We start from the raw sequence: 22976 nt of genomic DNA, 5'->3' as shown, positions 1-22976 counted from the left end.
AACTTATACTCCATAATAATTAAATCCAAATTCAATACTCAATGTCTTGATCAAATATAAAATCCATGATATTTTGTACCTCAATCAATTATATGAACTCTTGGAATTGGTGAAAGATAGAATTAGAAAAATAGAGTCGGAGAAGGACTTAACATATCCTGTTCAGCATGTGAATAATTACTAAGAGCCATAAAGGAATCCTTACACCCAAGATCCTCGATCTCAATTTCAAATTATTAACAAATGCGTGATTTTATTGATGACCTAAAATGCAAATGAATGAGATATGTAAGCCAATTAAGAATAATTAGATGGGCAAATTTTGGGGTGCAACAAACGTGACATCTGTTTAAAATGTATGTTGCAGTCGACACAACGTCACCCCAAAATTCTTTAGGTAAATGCTTGTCATTCAACATACTTCTCACCATATTCATGATGGTTCGATTCTTCCTTTTTGCAGTTCCATTCTGCTGTAGAGTGTAGGGTGGCACCAACTTATGCACAATCCCTTCTTTCTCATATGACATGTCGAAGTCTTTCGACACATATCATCCACCACCATCAGTCCTCGGAACCTTGAGCTTTCGACCACTTTGTCTTTCGATCATTGATTTAAACTTGGCAAATACCTCAATCACTTCACTTTTCTTCTTGATCAAATAAGTCCATAGTTTTCGATTGAAATCATCTATAAATGTGACAAAGTATTTGTTACCTCCATTCAAATGCACCTGGATTGGACAATATACATCAGAGTATATGACTTCAATAATTGCCTTCGACTTTCTTCCTGCATCTTTGCTGAAGTTATTCTGGTGATGCTTCGCCTACACACATTTCTGACATACTTCATTTGGAATGTCGATTTTTGGTAATCCTAAAACCATATTTCTTCTTTTCAAATCTCTGATGTCTTTAAAGTTGAGATGTCCAAGTCGATAGTGCCATATCCGTTCATCTCTGCTAGCTGCAGTTGCAAGGCACTTGTGCTCCATCACATTAAGTTTAATCTTGAAGGTTATATTCTGAGACATAGGTGCCTTCAAGATTGACCTTCCACTTAAGTCAAGAAATCTCATTATCTTGTCTTTAATTGACACCTTGTAGTCCTTTTTGACCAATTGCCCTATGCTAAGCAAATTGTTTTCCATGTCTGGTATGTACAATACGTTGGAAATTACTGACCTTTTGCCATCTTTCTTCATAATTAGAACATCATCAATACCTTCAGTTGCTAGAGTATTGTCATTTGTAAACTTTGCCATGTTCTTTATCGAGGGATTTGTGTTGACAAACTAATCTTTCCTTCCAGACATGTGTGATGAGCATCCCGAATCCAAGTACCACTGGTCCTTGAATCTTTCTTCATCTCTTGTTATGATCATCAACATTATCTCTTCTTCTTCGTGCTTTGTAAATTTTGTATCACTTTCTTGATTCTTTTGTTTTTCTGGACAATCACTAGAATAGTGACCATGCTTCTGACAATTGAAACACTAAATCTGACTTTTGTCAAGTTTTCAATCACTACCTCTTCCTCTGTTTGCAACATCACCTTTTTGGTTGCTTTGGTATGAGGGCTTTCTCTGATTCGACCAGCTTCCTTCTTGCTGATTTTGATCAGTAGAATTATTGTAGCCTCATCTACCTTTGTCGCCATTCAAACTTCCTTTACCTTTCTTTTGCTGACTTAGCCTGCAGAGCCATATCACTCTTCGACTTTTAGTCTCAACATTGTGAGATCAGTGCATTACTCAAATAGCCGATATATTGTCCTATTAACTAACACATAACATTAAGTTTTTACAATTATAAAGCAGCAAGACTCCACACCGATCCTACTATAGTATGTGTGGATATTAAACCTAAGTTCTAACCACATCTCTATGCATTAGTATCCAATAGATGATTATCTTAGATTTAGAAATCACAAACACCTTTTGATGTTAGGTCACACCATGAAAACAAGTTTTTGATAGCAAATCTTGTTTAGTTAGCAACTTGTGTATCAGGTCTAAAAAGCAGGATTTTTAATTGTGTAACTCAACTTGTGTATTGTTTATGTTTATTTATTTATGATAAATACACAAGTTGAGTTACACTTGGTTACACAAGTTGAGTTACACTACACAAGTTGAGTTAACTTGAGTAACACCTTTCCTTAATGTTTATTTTTTAGACTTGATACACTTGTTAGTTAGGAAAACATGGATATAGTTGTTATCGTTGTTAGAAGTATTAAAACTCAACAACAACAACAACTATATCCATGTTTCCTAACAACAATACATCTTTTTTTCCAAGCATGTATTAAAGAAAATAATGTTAGCAATTATAAGAGAAGAGATTAAATTAAGGAACCAACAATGATCGAAATATTCTATGATCTTGCAATTCATTCTAGAGAATGATTTTGTACTTTTGATTTCACCTCGGGTAGATTTATCAACCGAAGAAAAAGTTGTTGATTTTGTAGTTTAAATTTTACATTGGTGAAAAAACCAACCGAGGAAAAAAGGATTAGCTTTACATTACACCCTTTGTTAACTCGTCCACAAAAGTGAGACAAAATCTCTATTTTAACTTAAGTAAAAAAAAATCTATTTTATAGTAGGGTCTCTACAAGAGCAAAAGGCCTCTATAGGAGCATGAGACCATTAATCAAAAGTACATTTTCTAACTCTAACTCTGAAAAAGAAATTTAAGCTATAAAAAGTGGTGTCTAGTATTTGACGTCTTATTATTGTAACAATAAGAAAAAATTAAAATAAATTATTTATGATTATGAAAACCATTGTCTCAAGGCTATCTTATTAACCATACCAACAACTTTTTAATTTTTAATTGTACATCTAATTTATCAAATATCTATGATAAATTCCAATCTTGTTTTATGAGAATATATTTTTATTCAATCCAATTATTAAATGACGCAATTTTTTTACGGTCCAAGAAAGAAGTTAACACAGTACTTTAGGCTTCAAAACCCAAAATTCTTTCAAAAACAAAATACAAGTCTTCTATTTATAGTTGACTAATCACATAATTTCTTTTTCGACTTTTATGTTGTGGCTCACACTTCTAAAAACTTAAATTTAATTTCAAAAAATTTTTGAAGATGCATCTTCGGACGTACTTTATCCCATTTTTGTCAAAAATTAGTGCGGAGATGCATCTCAGAAATCTTATAAGATAAATTCGGAGATACATCTCCGAAAACATCTCAGACCTCATCTACTATACGTTTTTCATTAAAATTGACGTCGTTGTGGAGACTCTCTGTCAATTTTAATACACATTAGAATGATAGAAATTGTAGCCTCACGTTCTGATCCTTGCATTCCTGTGTTTATGGCCTTTATGCGACCTAACGGGAGTTTTTTGAAAAATAGACTCTGAATCGAAAAAACTCGATTTTCTTTTCTCATATTTTCGAAAAAATCTGGAAAAAAACTATAGAGTCTTAATTTGATTTTATTTGATTTTTAGTTGTATATTCAAATTTTTATAATTTTATTTTAATCGTTTTTCTATTTTCGAATTATTTTTTTAGATAGGAACATTGTTGATCTATACATATTTATCACATTGCTGATGTATAAATATTAGGTCTATCTATCCAAATACACGATTAATATTAAATTTATTAAAAAAACACAATAGGATAATTTACGGATTTGTATATCCAAAAACATAATTTTAAAATAATAAAATTTATTTGAACATGTATTTTCGAAATTAATTATAATAAAATTTATTTATTTACGATAAATTTTATAAATAATAAATACGTTTGAAAATACATCTCCAAAAAATAAATATTTTTATATTTTCGTCAAAAATTGGTGTGAATGTATAAGAGTGAAAAAAAAAAATTTCAATAATTAAGACAAATTCTAGAAAATTTTGGGTCTCTGTAGAACTCTAGAATGTTTCAGAAGTATCAAGACCCGGCAACAAAATAAATCAACTAACAGCACTTTCTCGATAGTACAGGATTACTCCTCTATCTCCTTTATATACCTGCGCTTCCGAACCATGTGAATCACACTAAGCATCGATAGCATTTCGCACTCAGTTATCAATTTACACAGTTCTCAACTACATCAAACATGTCGCTGATTCCAAGTTTCTTTGGCAACCGAAGGAGCAACGTATACGATCCTTTCTCTCTCGACGTTTGGGATCCCTTCAAGGATTTTCCATTTCCAAGTTCTGCAATTTCTGCTTCATTCCCTCGGGAGAATTCTGCTTTTGTGAGCACACGAGTTGACTGGAAGGAGACCCCTGAAGCACACGTGTTCAAGGCTGATCTCCCTGGACTGAAGAAGGAGGAAGTGAAAGTTGAAATTGAAGATGACAGAGTTCTTCAGATAAGCGGAGAGAGGAACATTGAGAAAGAGGATAAGAACGATGAATGGCATCGAATAGAACGTAGTAGTGGAAAGTTCTTGAGGAGATTTAGATTGCCTGAGAATGCTAAAATGGATCAAGTGAAAGCTTCCATGGAGAACGGTGTTCTAACTGTCACTGTTCCTAAGGAAGAGATCAAGAAGCCTGATGTTAAGTCCATTGAGATCTCTGGTTGAACTCACACACAACAAGCTCTGTTACTCCGTTGTTTCAATTTGTGTACTTGTTTTGTCTTGACTGAAATTTGTAAGGCGTGTGTTTTGTGATTTATGTGTAAGAGAGATGTATGATGTAATATTTTTAATGTTAATGTATAAATAAATATTTACTTGCAGTTTATTGGACATATTTCATAAAATCATTCTAGTACACTTGCAATTGCAACATCTAGTCTGGTTGTAAAAGTCTTATACATTGAAAACTACATTGGGACTGCAAACATGTGCAAGAATTGCTTCATCCATAGGACATTAAAAAAATGAGGGAAGAGCCTTAAAAAAATGAACAAACATGGAGTAAATTTGTTGGACACAGCAACTATAATAATGAGTAGGTTGGTCATATAATTTGTTGGACCCATTCTGGCATTTGGACATATACACCTCTTCGGTAAAAAAAAAAAAAAAACTACATTGGTTTTGAGTAGCAGCAATTATAGGAGTAGAAGAACAGTCTCTCTTGCTCACACCATCATATGTAGCATATATAGTGAGATGGTGCTCAAAACCTGCTTTACAAAAAACGTAAAATAAACTACCATTTGTTAATGTGACAGGTTGGCATCAGTGTGCATGCGTATGCATCGATGCCATCCGGAAAAGCTGCATCAATCTTCAATAATTGGCATGAACCCCATCCACAAGGATAATAAATCAGGTTTAAGCTTGTCTTTTGTGGGATTGGGATTGAAGTTGAAGCTTTTCGTAATAAAGAAAAAGAAAAAAGTTACTTTTCTAACATGAAATTTGCAACTTCAGATGTCTATCAGTAAAATTATTAGACCAAATACAGCATTACAAATGTAACAAATACTTCTCTCTACCCGAAAGAAATGCTACATTCTCAATCTTATAAGTTAACCAATTTCAAACTTAGCAATAATGAAACTGCAGTAACTTTTGGAATCTCAGATGTGACAACAAAAAACACTAATTAGACGACCAAACTGTCTACATTCATAAAACTAGAGCACAATCATACACAACACCTAAAGCGAAAGTTTTCCAGAGCCATTACGGCTTAATACACAAGTTCTGAAACATCAAATGAAAAGACCTATAGAACTTCAACACATTATAAGACTTCAACACATTATAAGACAGCCACGCAACATGCACACACTTAAATTCCACCACGAAGGCGCAAAACAAGGTGAAGAGTAGACTCCTTCTGAATGTTGTAATCAGCAAGGGTCCTTCCATCCTCCAATTGCTTTCCAGCAAAGATCAACCTCTGCTGATCTGGTGGGATTCCCTCCTTGTCTTGTATTTTTGCCTTCACGTTATCAATTGTGTCAGAACTTTCGACCTCTAAGGTAATGGTCTTTCCGGTCAAAGTCTTCACAAAGATCTGCATACCTCCCCTCAGACGAAGGACAAGATGAAGGGTGGACTCTTTCTGAATGTTATAATCGGCCAAAGTTCGGCCATCTTCAAGCTGCTTTCCTGCAAAAATCAACCTTTGCTGGTCTGGAGGGATACCCTCCTTATCCTGTATCTTGGCCTTCACATTGTCAATAGTGTCTGAGCTCTCTACCTCCAAAGTAATGGTCTTGCCAGTAAGAGTCTTCACGAAAATCTGCATACCACCACGAAGACGCAAAACAAGGTGAAGAGTTGACTCTTTCTGGATGTTGTAATCAGCTAGAGTTCTTCCATCTTCAAGCTGCTTTCCAGCAAAAATCAACCTTTGCTGGTCTGGGGGGATACCCTCCTTGTCCTGTATCTTAGCCTTCACATTGTCAATTGTGTCTGAGCTCTCTACTTCCAAAGTAATTGTCTTGCCAGTAAGGGTTTTCACAAAAATCTGCATACCACCACGAAGTCGCAATACAAGATGGAGAGTTGACTCTTTCTGAATGTTGTAATCAGCCAAGGTTCGGCCATCTTCAAGCTGTTTTCCAGCAAAGATGAGCCTTTGCTGATCAGGAGGGATACCCTCTTTGTCTTGTATCTTGGCCTTAACATTGTCTATGGTGTCCGAACTCTCCACCTCAAGAGTGATAGTCTTTCCTGTGAGAGTCTTAACAAAAATTTGCATACCACCACGGAGACGGAGCACAAGGTGGAGGGTGGATTCTTTTTGGATATTGTAATCTGCTAAAGTTCTGCCATCCTCAAGCTGTTTGCCAGCAAAAATAAGCCTCTGTTGGTCTGGTGGAATGCCCTCTTTATCCTGAATCTTGGCTTTGACATTGTCAATGGTATCAGAGCTCTCCACCTCAAGGGTGATAGTCTTTCCAGTGAGAGTTTTCACAAAGATTTGCATCCCACCACGGAGACGGAGCACCAAATGAAGGGTAGATTCCTTCTGGATGTTGTAATCAGCAAGGGTACGGCCATCCTCCAGCTGCTTGCCAGCAAAAATGAGACGTTGCTGGTCTGGTGGGATCCCTTCCTTGTCTTGAATCTTGGCCTTAACATTGTCTATGGTATCTGAACTCTCAACTTCGAGAGTGATGGTTTTGCCAGTGAGGGTCTTAACGAAAATTTGCATCTACAATATCAGAAACAAAATCAATAAAAAAGTTCATAAAAATGACTACAAAGTGGAAAGTCTACATGTAGCAAACAAAAGACAGAAAGCATAAAATCAACCAATATAATCATTTCTATCTATTTACAGGAAACATCTTCTAAAAGTCTACATCAAATTCACCATAATAATCAATAAATAATTTGGGTGACAATTCTAAATTACACATATATAGAACAATGGTCCAAAACAAGGCTATAGATTTGATACTTTTATAAATCGTGTCCAGTTCAGAATATTTTATAACCATACTATACATAATCTTGTTCTGAGAAATTAGATATACAAATCTTAATACAGATATGAAGATCTTCATCGGCCATAAAAAATTGAAACAAATTGACCAGTTAATCAAAGAAAGGTTTCCTAAACATGCGATTATTGATAATACATCATGTAAACGATTAAATTTAAATCAAAGCAAACATATCCAACAATTGATTAAAAGAGAAGAAAAAACCCTAACAATTTTGAATATGAAAACCAAATCAAAATCAAAATCAGGATTGATCCAATGATAAAACAATCGTGAGAATGCAAACCCTATCAATCGAAGTATGAGAGAGAAATAGAAGATACCTTGACTGTGTGTGTTAGGGTTTCTTTTCTCTGCAATGAAACGAATGCTTGTAATATGAATTTTCTGATATGGGGGTTTCGATTTTATAGCTTAAAATGATTTGAGGTTGCGTAAAAATAACGGCAGACCTACCAATTAAGTCGTGACACGCGGAAACCTAGAGAGCTATTTTGACACGGCAATTTTGGTATCAGAATCGTTTTCGGCGACGTATGCGATGATAATGCATTCGCTTCCAAACAAGTCTTGACTCTATTCGGAATACTAAATAAAAGTAAAAATGGTTATAGACTTTTTAGTTATAAAAATAATTTAAATATATTCAAATTTAAATAATTTTTAAAAATTTTGATATAAAGTTTTTGATGAAATACATTAAATAAATAAACCAATTTTTTCTTTGGTTACAAACCCCTTTTTTGCTGAGACCGGAGTTCAGCACAGGGCAAATTTGCCGTCGGAAGCAGAGTCACCCTACTCTTCACTCAATCCATCTCTTTATTCCCAAAACCTCTCTCTCTCTCTCATTTTCTGCATCACCCACGGTAATCACTTTCTCTTCTTTTTCCCAATTTATCCATTCCTTCATTTATGGCTTTGTTACTGTATGTGTGAATTTTATCACTTCACAAATGAGTAAATCTTCATACGTGTGTGTTTTTCTATGATTCAATTTTGTTATTCTTTTTCATGTTTGATTCATAAAATTATGGTGTAGTTTGAGAACAAGCCATGCAAATTTTATACTAGCACTGTTAAGCCATGATCATTTTGTTTGTTAGCAAATTCAAATATAGGTATAGGTATGATTCGAGTTTGATTCCACCAGCCCCAAATTTAGGTATCATAATATTGTATCAAATCAAAGAACATAATGCATTTTTTTGGAGTGATACAATTAGGGGTTATGTGGAGAGTGGAGACATAGAAGGAGGTTTTATGTTGTCCTGAAGAATGTTGCTAGGTGGTATGTTGAACCGGATAATCATACTTACCTGTTGTTAATTAAAGCTTGTTCTTGTCAATTTTTTAATTGTGCCGGTCTTGGTATTTGGTGTTGAAGTTTGGGATTTGAATGTGATATATTTGTTCACATCACAATGTGTCGATCACTATGCTACTCGTCTGGAGAGTTGAGTTCGGCGTATGATGTGTTTGATAAAAGTTGTGTGAGAGACCTAGTAACCTGGAATTCCATGATTACTTGATGTGTTAAAAGGGGACTGGTAATGAGGCTATAAAAGTCTATCAGGAAATAGAGGCAAAGAGAGTGAATCCAAATGAGGTTACAATTATTGGGATGATTTCTTCTTGTTCTCAGGTGCAGAATTTGAAACTCGGCAATGAGTTACATTGTTATATTGAAAAACACCATCTCGAGTTGACAATTCCACACTCACTAATGCATTTATGGACATGTATGTGAAGTGCATGGAATTGTTGGATGCGTAAGCTCTAGTTGATAACATAGCACATATGACCTTTGTTTCATGGACTACAATGGTTTTGGGATATGCCATATTCAGTGTTCTAGATGTTGCTCAGGAGTTTTTATATAAAATTCCAGAAAAGAGTGTTGTGCCGTGGAATACCATCACGGGTGGATGTGTCCAGGCCATGCATAGTAAAGAGGCATTGGCTTTATTCCATGAAATGCAAATTAGTACGGTAGAACCCCGATAAAGTGGCCATGGTTAATTGCCTGGTCTGCATGCTCACAACTAGGAGCACTTGATGTTGGAATATGGATTCACCGTTAATATTGAAAGACATAATCTTTCTCTAGACATTGCCTTAAGAACTGCACTAGTCGACATGTAATGTATGCCAAGTACAGATATATTGCAAGCTCATTCCAAGTTTTCAAAGAGATTCCTCAATCCTCAAAGAAATTGGTTGACCTGGACAGCCATCATTTATGGTTAAGCACTTCATGGGAATGCTCAGGTTGTTATATCTTATTTCTCGAAAATGATTAATGTTGGAATGATGCCTGACCAGATCACCTTTCTTGGTCTGTTATCAGCTTGTTGTCATGGAGGTTTAGTTAAAGAAGGCCACAAAACTTTTCTGAAATGAGCTCTAAATTCAATGTATCCCTAAAGCTTAAACACTACTCTTGCATGGTGGACATCTTAGGAAGGGCTTGTCATTTGGATGAAGCAGAAAAACTCGTCTGGTTTTGCTGAAAAACAACTGGAACTTCTTGAATTTACACGATGTTCCGGCTTATGGAGATAATCTCCTTTCCTAAACTTGTCAGAATGTTTGCAATGTCTCTGCTCATTTAATTTTTTCCCCCCTGGAAATCCTGAAGCTAGTTTTCTCATTCTATTGATGAGGTATCTGCCTTAGAAAATGTATGAGTATAACATGAAGCCCTGTCTCTCTGCAACCTTTCATTCTTCTTTTGTCATTTTATACCGCTAAATAATTTTTCAGTACAGAAAAATGTATATTGATTAATATATTTGTGGACATGCTTCAGTGTCTTAGTCGAAAAACAGAGTTTCTCCGCTCATTGCCTAATTTCTCTTGATTAAGGTGCTACATGATTTCCATTTTCTCTTCTCCTGTATGAGTGTCACTATGTGTTGGAGTTTCGATGAACTCAGGTTTCCTGGCTGCTGCATCATTTTAAAGACCCTGTTTTCCATTTTCATAAATAGTGTCAATTTTTTTGCAACATTGCAAGCATGTGATGAACAAGACTGTTTATTATTATGAATGCTTTGTGTTCTTTCTCTCCCTGTGCTGGAAGCTACATGGGCTCTGCTCTTCCTTTTCTTTTGTTCAGAATTCTACTTTAATTAAGTTGGCTATCATAGAGCAAAAAAATGAAAATGTGGAATATCCGATATCTGTAGAGATTGAACAGCATGTGTTATATGATTTGATATGCAGAATTATTTTGGTGTTTCCCTTGGTACTTTTGCCACTAGTTTTTTACCTTGCTTAATAATTTCCTGCTTATGAGTTACGATTGTCAATTCTTCTACCCTACTTATGGCTTGGTTCAGACCTGCAAATATGCTGTAAAGCTTTAACACGGTCAATAATTGATATAATATATACTTCAATAAATTGGAGTTTGGAATCCTATGGTAAATGAGTTTATGACTTTGTTCAATACTATGCTAGAATAGAACATGTCAACTTAAAAAGAAGACTTGAACATACATAGATAGAACTCTCTACTCTTGTATATTTCTGATATGAATTGTGACCACTTTTGCAAATTCAAATACTTTGTTTTCTTAAGATGCCAATGTCTCTTAGGTTTTCACATTGGTTATATACAGTTTCAGCATGCTATCAGGTTAAGCCAAAGTGTTTCTTTTTGGATTTACAGATTAACATGTGTGCTAATTTTCAGGTTTTGGTCTTCTAATATTGTATATCGATGGAGCCTGGAAAATTTGACCCAAGATACTCTGGAGAGTTGTTGAAGTACACCTCCTATCTTTTTTTTTTTTTTTTGTGTTTCTCATAATGTGATTTATCTGCAGTGAGTGGTTTTTTAAATTGCCTTTGATTCTATGTTTTTGGTGAACAGACATATGGATAAGCAGAATGAGGTCCTTATGGAAACATACAGATCAATGTTGCATGAACTGCAAAAACTTCAGGTTATTATATTTCCCATGCATACACAATCCCTTTCTTGTGTATTTGGATTTGTAGCATTACATCACTGCTTTTGTATATTTTGCATTATTCTCTTATTCTCCTGTCAATTTAGGAAACTGCTAACTAAGGCATCGAGAAAATGGGGCTGACACTTTCAAGAGAGAAAAATGATATCTTTTGAATGTGATATTATTTCATGATTGAAAATTCAACATCTCATGGTTTTGGCTCATTTGATATCAATCTTTTGAAATTTTATACTCCTGCACATTGTGATTTATCAGCTTTGTCTGATTTTTCTTATTGCCGAGATTGAGATGCTTATATCTCAAAATATAGGCCATTCCTTTATCTTTGCAATGTGATTCTAAGCTCGTGTAAATTTTATTATCCCATGGATCTAGACCATTTCATTCCAGTCGCTTGCAGCAAATGTGTCTCTCATTTTGATTCATCATATAGTTGTTTGATATATCTTCTGTATGATATGCTTATGATGCAATTACGATGTCATTTGCTATCTTTCAGTTGCCTTAGTTACCGATATGTTCACTCAAAATATGCGAAGTGGAGAACCTATAAAAATTGGTTGCTTTTTTAGCTGGCTCATACTCTTGAATTTGTTCTTTGGCACTCTGTCTGTGACCAAGTATAATTTGTTCCCCTTTTTTGTCGCTGGCTACACTGTATACAATATAGTTTTGTTTTCTTTTATTTGTGGTATATCAATATTCAAGAGATAATTACATTTAAACTTTTCTATGGTGATTATTATTTTGAACTAGTAAACATGACACCTACAAAAACTTGAATCCCCTAAATTTTGAAGTTGTGGTTGTTAGGTGGAAGAAGAGATGATTATGCGCAAACTTTATGAAGTAATGTCCGTCCACGGACTCACTAAACAGGTTAAGCTTTATCTGCTTTATTTCAGATTCTCAGTAGCCAACATATTTATTTCCGACATTTGTCCAAAGGATTGAACCAATATTTGAGTTAACCTTTTTGGTTTCTGGTTATTGATGATGCTACTCTTGACATGTTTTAGCTTTGAGAGGGCATTATTTAGGTTGCTTTGACAACTCTATTGATGTTGAACTTTTGTGCAGAATGAAGACAATTCCAACCCTTCCCATAATAGTGCTGAAGCTGAACAAATCAATAATGAAGTCAATACAACACATGAGGATCAATAAGGACAATTCTGCAAGAATTATAAAATTTTCATCTTCACTAGATCAATATTAAAGAGATATTGGCTTTTTGTTTGGGTAAAGAGGTAATTCATCTTCAATGTGTTGACTCTTGAGGCCAATGCCTATGTTTAATGGTTGAATATGTACTGCACTCTATTTACACTATTAGATGCTCTTTTGACCGAAATGGACTTGCAGCCCAGAGCCCCAATTATAGAGGCACTGATTTTTTTTTTTGTTATTTGTATAGTGTGTAGGGCAACTCATGGTATGGTTTTATGAGAAAACAAACCAAACCATAGTTAAAGTTCACTTGAATCGAATTGAACTGTTTCAATTTACTCAAAACCAAACCGAACCAAAATGATTGGTTTGGTATACCGTTTAGAAATTCAGAACCGTACCGAACTGTTTAGAAATTCAGAACCGTACCGAACCGTTTAGAAATTCATATAGATTTTATTACTATATAACTAAACTCTTGTATGATATATTCTTTTCATAGTATATGTGTTTGATATTGAGTTTGATTGAATCAAATCACATTAAAAAACCACCTTAACGTTTAAGTTAAGAAATAGTCAAACAAAATGAAGAAGAAAAAAAGTTAAATTGTTAATTAATAATGACTTTAAAGGAAGGTATTTCTAACTGTAATTTGTATTGACATTTAGACATAAAAACAAATTTAGAGCTTCTCCTCTCAAAGACCTTAACACAGAAGGATTAACAACAACCAAAACAATTGTCTAATAGTACAATATTTCTAGATCTCAATTTGGAAAAGTATTAAATTTAACTTTTCTCTTCTCTACCAAACAAAACTAAGATATAGTTTTGTTCACGAACTTTAGCAACTAGATTATACTCTATCAAGAGGAATGTGGGGACAATAAATTAAAGAAATCTAACTCATCAACATGTATGTACCAAATAAAGTTATATTTATACAAGACAGGACACTTTAAGAGTGGGACATGTATTATGAGTATGAGTACTAGTTATTAGGGGTAAATGTTGAATTACAATTAATTTAATAAATGGATTTTGATTTGACATAGGAATGAATAGGATGTATCAAATCAACATATAATAGTAGGTTTAGTCAATTTTCCTGAATTGTATAATCAAAGTTGTTACTATTAATAAAAAAGATAAAATGAGTGGTTCCAAACAAGGCATAAGGATGAATTTGGCGTAGTTAAATTCATGATTATGTTATGGGCTCAGGCAGAGTTAATGCCAAATGTTAAAAGTTTTTTTTTTGTTGCTTTCTGTCATTGTTTAAACAAGAGCCCCTCTTTCAATCCAACCCCGCCCTCATTGTAGGCGCGTGTTTTATTGATGCATACTATGGTCATTTTTGACATTAATTTCTCATCCCACCATTGTTAAATAGTTGAATGGGGTGTATTATTGAAAATCCGAAAATATTTTTAGGTAAATTTGTAGATATATCTTTGAACGTAATAAATACTATTTTTTAGAAAATTTTAGTTCGGAGATGCATTTTTAAACACAGGGGTAAATTCGCATATGCATTTCTATTTCATTTAAAAGAATTTCTTTTATCACTCAGTGATATTTTAGAAGATGTATCTCTGAAAAAGTCCACTGGAAATTTGAGTATATGATCATGCTCGTCTTCTTCACTTTTTAAAAAGCACATAACACCTCCATAACCAAAAAAACCGTTGAAAAAAATCTCTTTATCAACCAACTTTTCGATTCAAAATGAGATTTTGTGCATTCTAACACATCAAAATGAGCATCATAAGCTACAATTTCAAGTAAAGATCTCTCATTTGATTCCTTATTACTTGCATTGATCCTTAGTTTGCAAAGATTGGGAGGGTGTGAATTAAATACTCCAAAACCAACATTCAGAAATACAAACTACTTTTTGGTAGAAGCATAACACTGCAAGAACATAGATTCAAAGACAACATTCTCTATTCACAATTGGTTGGATGCGTATTTTTGTCGGAATTGAATTTCATCTTTCACGAAGCAAAGCGAGCTGAACAAATAGGTATGAATTAGACAAAGTGTGGATGCACAGTTAGGAAGACTTATGTCAGTCCATGTGCTTGTCTCATTCCAAACAAAAATAAAGATTAATTTTCCGATATGTATGAATGAAGTGTACATATAGTCCATTCATTAGAAAAGACTCTGATTTGATGATTATGGTATGATAAAGGATGGTAAATCCATTATAAGCATTCAGACCAAGTGGAAAATAATCCAAGATAGATTTGAGAAGGCAGATGACACCATGAAGTTGCAGATCAAAGATAAGTTAAGAAAAATTGCATATCCGAAAACAACATATTTGAAACCTCCTTCACAGCTGGTTAAAACCAAAGGTGCCCCATAAAAGGTAAAACCGACTCAAGATGACAAATCAACAAAGCGGTCTCCATCGTACTTTGAACATGTTGATTCATATTTCCCAGATTCTTCAACTCCAAAATCTATAAAAAAAATGTTCAAAATAGTGCTCGGATTAGCAAACCACCACCTCCATCACCACGGATGTTTGAGATTGAATTCATTCATTAAATGCTGCTTTTTATGCACAAACATATTGAGCGGATTGTGAATGTTGGTAATTGTGATTATCGGGCTGTATATGGATTGCTTGGTAAAACAGGGGAGGATCACCCACTTGTCCGTGTCTCACTTTTGAAAGAGCTGACGACACAAGGAATTTTACACGAGGTTATATGGATCCAATTTTTTTATTCAATTCAAAGTGCACTTGTTCCTTGTCGTATGGTAAGGCACCGTTTTCAAAATAGATGTGTTTCACTGAAATGGACCACCTAATAGCAAGTGCGTATCAATATGACAATACATGGATTTTCATAGGCAATATTTTCATTACGCATTGTTCCACCTAAAAACGGTATTAGAGTCTAGGAGAGAGTCACAACTAATATATACATCCAATTATATAGCTTTTAATCCCTTAATGACGGTAATAGTTCGTATTTAATCCTTGGCCATTCAATATGTAATAGACAGAAAGCCAAAAAGCCAAGAAACGAGATAGTAGAAAAACGAAATTTTATGAGTCATTAGGGCCATTACGGTCATAATGTCCATTACAGGTTGACCGTAGTATCCCCCATTTAGTGTCAAATTCACTATTTTCGTGCTCAACCTTTCTGACTTATTCAGGTATTTTTCTAACTTAACTCTTTTTCACCTGTACATGACTTTAAGCTTTCAATTCTTGTAAAACTCTTGAAATAAGAAAAATGAAGTAAAATAGAACAAAAAGGAACAACAAATCTTAGATAAAATGATTGTATTAACCTGTTAAAAACAATAAAATACAACTTATCAGTGATTTCTATTTTAAAACACCCTCCTTTTTATACAGAAACAAAAACGGTTTAAAAGTTCCCTATTGTTGGAACACTTTTGAAGCCCAAAAATAATACTTTTGATTTTATTTTTTATTTTTAATTTTTTTATTATAGTGTTTACTTTGTAAGCCGCGAGATATCGACTTAAAATCCAAGAAAAAAGACTAAAGATGACCAACCTAACAAATTAGGAAGGATTTAACTTGTCATCCTCTTTTTTACTTGGCACCTCATATTTTTTTATTCAATTTTATTGTTGTTAAAAAATGTTGAGATACAAAGAATTTTCAGTATATCAGAAATTTGAAATTTCTGGTATACCGGAAATTTCAAATTTCCAGTATATACTAGAAATTTCAAATTTATGGTATCATAGTTTTTTTTTTAAATATCGAAAATTTCAGTTATAAGGAAATTTCCGGTACATCATACCGGAAATTTTAATTAATTTGGAATTTTTGGTATATCTGAAATTTCAAATTTCCGGTACATACAAAAAATTTCAAATTTATGGTATCACCGTTTTTTTTTTTGGTAAAAAATACCGGAAATTTCAATTATAAGGAAACTTCCGGTGCATCATACCGGAAATTTTAGTTAATTTAAAATTTCCGATACATATCAGAGATTTCAAATTTATGGTATCACAATCTTCTTTTCTTTTTTTCACAAAAATACTAGAAATTTCGAAAAATCCGATAAAAATTCACGAAAATTTTTAAAACTTGGATTTTTTCAAATTTTCTGGTACATCCCCCAAATTTCTAGTAGAAACTTATATTTTTTAAAAATTAGTGACTTTAAGTTTAAGTAAATATATAATATAAAAGCATAGTTTTTGGGGGGCGTCGGTATAATTTTAGGAGTGGCAAGTTAAATTCTCGAAGACAAGAAAAATATTATTGATGGATTTTATGATTAGTGGATCTCCTAAGATCAATCAATAAGAAATAATTTTCAACCATATCCCAACATTTCTAAAAGGAAATATCAGAATAACCATCTTCTTCTTGAGCCTTATAAGGATCCCATTTCGAAAAGGAATTTCCTTACCTCTTGAATAGTTACTAAAAATCCAAAACTATCCATATCATTAGGATAAGTTGAAAATGAAACAATGACTACACTAGGCATGTCTCCAGGGAATATATCAGGATAGAAATTTCTTGTCATATTTCTAAAAAAAATTGGATCAATCTTCCACTCACTACAAGGTAAGAATTTTATTTCTTTTGCGTCTGACAATGAATTTAGAGTGATAATATTTTTATTGAGATCTCCATCACCAATCCATTTCCCCTTACTGAGTAAACTATTCAAAATTAAAAAAAAAAATTATATAAATATATTTTTATAGAATTATTCAAATTATGATTAATTTAAAAAAATCACGCTGTCAATGAGTCATCAGTCATATCATTATAAATGTTTAAAATTTATTACAATCACTTCTATAATCATAAAAAATAATATAGTTATTCTAAAGTCATACATATAATAGATACTTTTTCAAAAACAGTCAATAAAAATAAACTCTTATTCTATTTTAAAATATATATGATAATTATTAGAATTGTTTATTAAAAAATATTAGATAATAGTATATTTTCTAATAGTTTATTGATATTATAATGACAAGTTTACAATTTCATTGAGATACTTTAAGATTACACAATTAAACTTCTATTATTAAACTAATTCAAGTGTAATCAATAAAATAATTTGGTATTCATCTAAATAAATAATTTTTTTTCAATCATTTAAAAAATGATTAAATATTAAGAAATTGTATTCAAAACCAATTTTTTATATTTAAATATTATTTTTTTAAAGTGATACTTAGATTTAGAGAATTTCTTTACCCACCTCCCTATGGGGGTCACTCCAGCGAAATTCCCAAACTACCCCTGCTTCGGAAATGAACTTCCGAAGCGCTTTTTTTTTTAAAAAAATTTCCTTGATTCGGAAGTTCATCTCCGAAAACACCTCATGGGGGGTGCGTTCGGAGATGAACATCCGAAAACACCTCATGGGGGGTGAATTCGGAAGTTCATTTCCGAATTATGCAGAAACTGTGTTTTTTTTTTATGTTTTTTCTTAAACGCAACCGCATTTTAATTAAACGTTACCGGCAAATAAAATAAACAATAGATAGACTGAAAACACTAATATGATAAATAAACAAAAAAAAAAATACTAATCCGATGAAAATAATATATACAAACCGAAACAAATAAAAATAGTGTGCTAAAGATACAATCCGAAAACAAAAAATAAATAAACCCGACCACTACTGGGTGTGCCTAACCCTCTCACCCTGGGCCCTCCTCTGCCGCCTGTATGTCGCCGCACGGTCCGCATCAAGGACGATCATCTCCATCACCGCGACTGCCTCTGGACCGCCCCGCTCCACGATACCTCGATCCAACGCGTCCCGCCCAATCATCGATATCCGCTGACAGATCGGCATGAGATCAATGGCGTGATCATCTTCAGTGTAGTGAACCGGACATGAGGCCCACAAGTCGTGGCGCACTCAAAGTGAGCAACCTCCTCCTCCATGCCCAGATAGAGCGTCATCCACTCAATGGCCTCCACCCTCTGGATCTTGGAGTGGGTCAACAGCGGCCCCCTAATAGGCAGGTGGAGAAGACACTGGACGTCATGCAAGGTGATCGTCATCTCCCCAACCGGCAGGTGGAAAGATGACGTCTCCTTGTGCCAGCGCTCCACAAATGCCCCCTGCATGCCGGTGCTGATGGTGGTGTACCCGGTCATGCAGAGCCCGCTAAGCCCTGAACCTCGCACATGGTCGTTAAACCACTGAGCTGCTGGTTTAAACAGACCGAAAATCTTCCTGGAGTGGTTAACCATTTTCAATGGCTCTCTCTCCTGTTACAAACAAAAAACAAATAAGCGAGAAATAAACGGTAAAATTATAAAAAATGGTGACAAATAAACGGCTAAGTTAAAAAAATACCTCTCCCTCCCAGATCCGCCGAGCGACGTGATCCTGGTAGTGAATCAGCAGGGAAGTGTCAAAAGGCCCTCCCGGATAGCTATCCACCTCCTGCTCCTCCTGCTCCTCCTCCTCCCCGACTGGAGGGTCAACATCCGGTATGACCTCCTCCTCCTCCTCATCATCATCCTCCTCCTCTCGCTAGCGGGAAGAAGATACCCGAGCCAGCCTACTCCTATAGCCTGAAGGAGATGAACTCTCCACCAAGTCCTGTGTAACGCGCACACGGCGTCCCCGGCCCCGCCCGCGTGTCGACGCCAGCTGCGCCGCCGCCCGCTCGCGTCTAGCCGACGCAGTCTGGGACTCCCTGCCCTGTCTGATGCGTGCTGGCTGGTTGCCTGTCATGTTCCTGTAAACAATCGAAATTGAAATCGATTAATATGCGAGACAAATGAAAAAACAAAAATAAATTGCACTTCTGATACAGTTCGGAAGTTCATTTCCGAAACTGGGATGGAGGTGTTTTCGGAAATGAACTTCCGAAACACCCCTGCGCAGAGCTTTTCTGCAACCTTCAATGGCAGACCCCAAAATCAAAATTCAAACCTATGTATACACATTCTAAACATCCTAAATATCAGTATAAACCTAACCTAATACATTTTTTGCTATTTGTAAACACCCTAATATACATTTTAATCATAGATCTTAAAATCAAAATGCTTACCTATTGAATAGATTGGAGGACTTTAGAATGTAATAGAGCAACTAGATGGAGCCTTTGAGGTAGCTTGGAACTGGTTTGCACAAAAATCTCTTTGGGGTTGAGTTTGAAGAAGATTAGGGTAAATGATTTGGGGGAGGGGGCCGTTTTGCTTAATCTGCAAAACGCGCAGTATTTCGGAAATGAACTTCCGAAATGCTGTTTTCGGAAATGAACTTCCGAAATATGTCAAATTTTAAATAAAAAAAAAAGCGCTTTCGGAGATGTATCTCCGAAAACACCTTTTTCTTGCATTTCGGAAGTTCATTTCCGAAGTCAGGGGTAGTTTGGATTTTTCACCAGAGGTGAACTAGAAGGTTGGGAGGTTGGTAAAGAAATTTTCTAGATTTATTACTAAATGTTTGAATGGAAGGTCAAGTGTTAAAAATTATTTTTCTAATTATGATTAAATATTAAGAAATTGTATTCAAAATTCAAAACCAATTTTTTATATTTTAAATATTATATTTTTTAAAGTAATACTTAAATTTATTACTAAATGTTTGAAGGGGAGAAGGAAGTGGAGTAATTTTGTAATTGATAATCGTATGAAAATGGGCAGTTATTATATTTTTTTTCCTCATTTTATACACGATAAGGATAAAGTCATGTGCATGTCAACAGCTTTCATCGTAAATAGTCTTAACCATTAATATTTTCATTTTATCAAACATAAAGTGAACTATAATTTTTTAAATAAATTTATTCAACATAAAAAAATTAAAACAAATAAATTATATAGAAAAGAATATTCTTTTACAGAATAAAATGATTACAGCAAAATTTTGATTTCATAATAATATTTTCATACTAATCTATAAAAGAGATTGATATGAATATGTATTCACATAATCCTAAAAAAAAAATTATAAACATGATCGTAAAAAATATTCACACGTAATTTAGGAAACATTAAAGGAAATATATCTTAATCTTTAAAGCTAAAGATCAACCAAAAAAAATTGAAAACATAATTGAGATGTCTATGGATATTTTTTAATACATATATCTTAATCCATTTCGATATTTTTATAATTTGGTTCAGATTTCATTTTTATTTTTTACCAAAAATTAGTTGAAACCGATTCAATTACACCCCTAAGGTTATCACTCTTCTTATAACAATGATTGGATTAACGGCCGTTGTAATATAATTTGTGCTTTTTAAAATAAATAAAAAATCAATTTTACAACATTTCCAATTTTGAAACTTGAATATTTTTGAATCGTATCTATCAGAAACAACAATACACCCAAAATTTTATTAGGGTGTGTTTGTCTGATGGATTAAATTTACAATTTTGAGAATGTTATTCCTAAGAATGCTAATCGTTGGAAAACAGTTCACATCAATTTGTTTGGCAAGTTATTTAGGTTTCTAGGTGTATTTCAAACTTTTATTTTATTTATAATTTTAAATTATTAAAAATTAATATTAAAATATTAAAATAATATATAAATGAGGAGTTATAGGTGGTTACTTTTTATCCCCATAGGAATATTAGATTCCCACCCATTAACATGGGGATAAATTTTTAAAATTTTATGAGTAAATTTTATTCCAAGGAATAAAAAGTGCCTAGGAATAATTTATTAAAGGGTCTTGCTAACTAGTGCCCTCAGGGCAATGGTTAAGCATTCCAAAAAAAGAAAATATTTTATAGAAAATGTAATATTTCAATTTTCGAGACATTAAATACGCAGATTACCGAGATAAATTTACTATTTTTAAAGTCTTAACCATTGCCCTGAGGGCACTGGTTAGCATTTCCCTTTATTAAAACTTCAAACAAACATGGGAATATGAGATTCCCAACCTCACATTCCTAGGAACCCAATTTAAATCCATGAAACAAACACCCCCTTAGGAACCAAAATTGAAATAGACCAAAAATTGTATTACACCAATGACACAATTCTATTAAGAATCATCTTGTGCGTTACATAAAAACCATAATTGAGACAAAACAACCTATAATCTACACATCATTACATCAAATTAAACTATTTTGTTGTCTTGGAGTCTTGCCTCTTGGTGTCTTCACTTTACACGCCTATAATATTTAAATAATAATAGTTGTTAGAAATTATATAACATAATTGGAAATTATAACAAACAACATATTATGAAGGAAGAATATAAAATACTGACTTGTTAATTTTCCATATTTCTTCTTGATGATCGTTACGAATAGCATGCACATCATCTCTATCAACTTCTCCATTTGAATTAGGTATTTGTGTCGCGTAAGAAAGAGTGACAGCAATATCAACACTTTCATCATCACTATGAGGAATGTATTTTCTTTTGAGAATAATTAACCATTTCCCCGATAAGTTCACAGGGTCTTTCACATAAAAAACTTGTTTCACTTGAGTAGTCATGATGAATGATTTGATCTTATAAGCTGTCTTGCCAGGTCAACCCGTGTGAATCCCAATTCATTAGTTTGTACACCATTGTTATTGGAGACCCACTTACATTTAATTAAAGACATTTAATCTCCTCAATGACGCCATAGAACGGGGTGGTTGATAAAATATGATTCCTATCTTTCATTAGCTTCTCCTGTGATGTACCTTTCAACGATCGAAGCTTATGGTCAGTAATGATTCTTTGTATATCTTTTAAATATCTTCATGTATTTCTCGATATGATACATCCACCTTAAATATATTAGTAAGTGAACAAGTAAGTGAACCATAATGTCAAAAAATAATGGAGGAAAATACATATCCAATTGACACAATATTATTGCAGCCTCTTCTTTTAATTCATCTAATCTTTTGAAATCAATGACTTTATTACATATAACATTAAAGAATAAGCACAATCTAGCTACAGTTACTCTTAAATTTTTTAGAAGGATGTCACAGATAATCACTAGTAGAAGTTTTTGCATCAAGACATGATAATCATGAGATTTTAAGCCAATTAACCTGTGATCTTTCATTGATACAAGTTTATTAATGTTTGAAGAGTAACCTTAGAGAACTTTGATACCTTGCAAACACTTGCAATTTTTTTTTTCCTTTTTAGATAGAGTGTGACATGCTGGATGCAAATAAGATCTTTTTCCTCTATCTTTTGGAACCAATTTTTGTCTAATATTCATCGCCACCATATCTAAACGAGAGCTCCTACTATCTTTAGTTTTTCCCAGAATGTTTAGAAGTGTTCCTATCAAACTATCACACACATTTTTCTCCACATGCATCACATCAAGGCAATGTCTTACATCAAGACTAGACCAATATGGAAGCTCAAAGAAAACCGATCTCTTTTTCCAAATATTCCTCT

The 22976-nt window shown here is 33.7% G+C and overlaps 3 protein-coding genes across 3 annotated transcripts; 2 read left to right on the top strand and 1 right to left on the bottom strand.

Moving 5' to 3' along the window:
• The first annotated feature begins 4001 nt into the window (after nt 1-4001).
• On the top strand, nt 4002-4755 carry LOC131602677 (18.2 kDa class I heat shock protein-like). The gene has a single exon (XM_058874845.1). The coding sequence runs from the start codon at nt 4116-4118 to the stop codon at nt 4590-4592; it is 477 nt and encodes a 158-aa protein (XP_058730828.1). The 5' UTR covers nt 4002-4115; the 3' UTR covers nt 4593-4755.
• Nucleotides 4756-5549: 794 nt separating this feature from the next.
• On the bottom strand, nt 5550-7905 carry LOC131602673 (polyubiquitin-like). The gene is made up of 2 exons (XM_058874843.1): nt 7750-7905; nt 5550-7131 (listed from the first exon to the last, which is right to left on the bottom strand). The coding sequence occupies exon 2, from the start codon at nt 7129-7131 to the stop codon at nt 5758-5760; it is 1374 nt and encodes a 457-aa protein (XP_058730826.1). The 5' UTR covers nt 7750-7905; the 3' UTR covers nt 5550-5757.
• Nucleotides 7906-8134: 229 nt separating this feature from the next.
• LOC131602678 (uncharacterized) lies at nt 8135-12763 on the top strand. The gene is made up of 5 exons (XM_058874846.1): nt 8135-8295; nt 11127-11200; nt 11307-11379; nt 12223-12288; nt 12490-12763. The coding sequence occupies exons 2-5, from the start codon at nt 11154-11156 to the stop codon at nt 12574-12576; spliced, it is 273 nt and encodes a 90-aa protein (XP_058730829.1). The 5' UTR covers nt 8135-8295; nt 11127-11153; the 3' UTR covers nt 12577-12763.
• The last annotated feature ends 10213 nt before the right edge of the window (nt 12764-22976 follow it).

Source organism: Vicia villosa, linkage group LG5 (assembly GCF_029867415.1).
Source record: "Vicia villosa cultivar HV-30 ecotype Madison, WI linkage group LG5, Vvil1.0, whole genome shotgun sequence".
Taxonomy (NCBI): domain Eukaryota; kingdom Viridiplantae; phylum Streptophyta; class Magnoliopsida; order Fabales; family Fabaceae; genus Vicia; species Vicia villosa.
Note: the sequence above shows the minus strand (reverse complement) of the source record. Positions and strands in the feature narration are given on the sequence as shown.

What these genes read in the sequence shown, in the direction of transcription:
- LOC131602673 (XM_058874843.1), bottom strand. Translation starts at nt 7,131, where the DNA reads ATGCAAATTTTCGTTAAGACCCTCACTGGCAAAACCATCACTCTCGAA.
- LOC131602678 (XM_058874846.1), top strand. Translation starts at nt 11,154, where the DNA reads ATGGAGCCTGGAAAATTTGACCCAAGATACTCTGGAGAGTTGTTGAA. An exon ending in ATGAACTGCAAAAACTTCAG is followed by an intron (nt 11,380 to 12,222) that starts GTTATTATATTT and finishes TGTGGTTGTTAG; the next exon opens with GTGGAAGAAGAGATGATTAT. An exon ending in TCCACGGACTCACTAAACAG is followed by an intron (nt 12,289 to 12,489) that starts GTTAAGCTTTAT and finishes ACTTTTGTGCAG; the next exon opens with AATGAAGACAATTCCAACCC.
- LOC131602677 (XM_058874845.1), top strand. Translation starts at nt 4,116, where the DNA reads ATGTCGCTGATTCCAAGTTTCTTTGGCAACCGAAGGAGCAACGTATAC.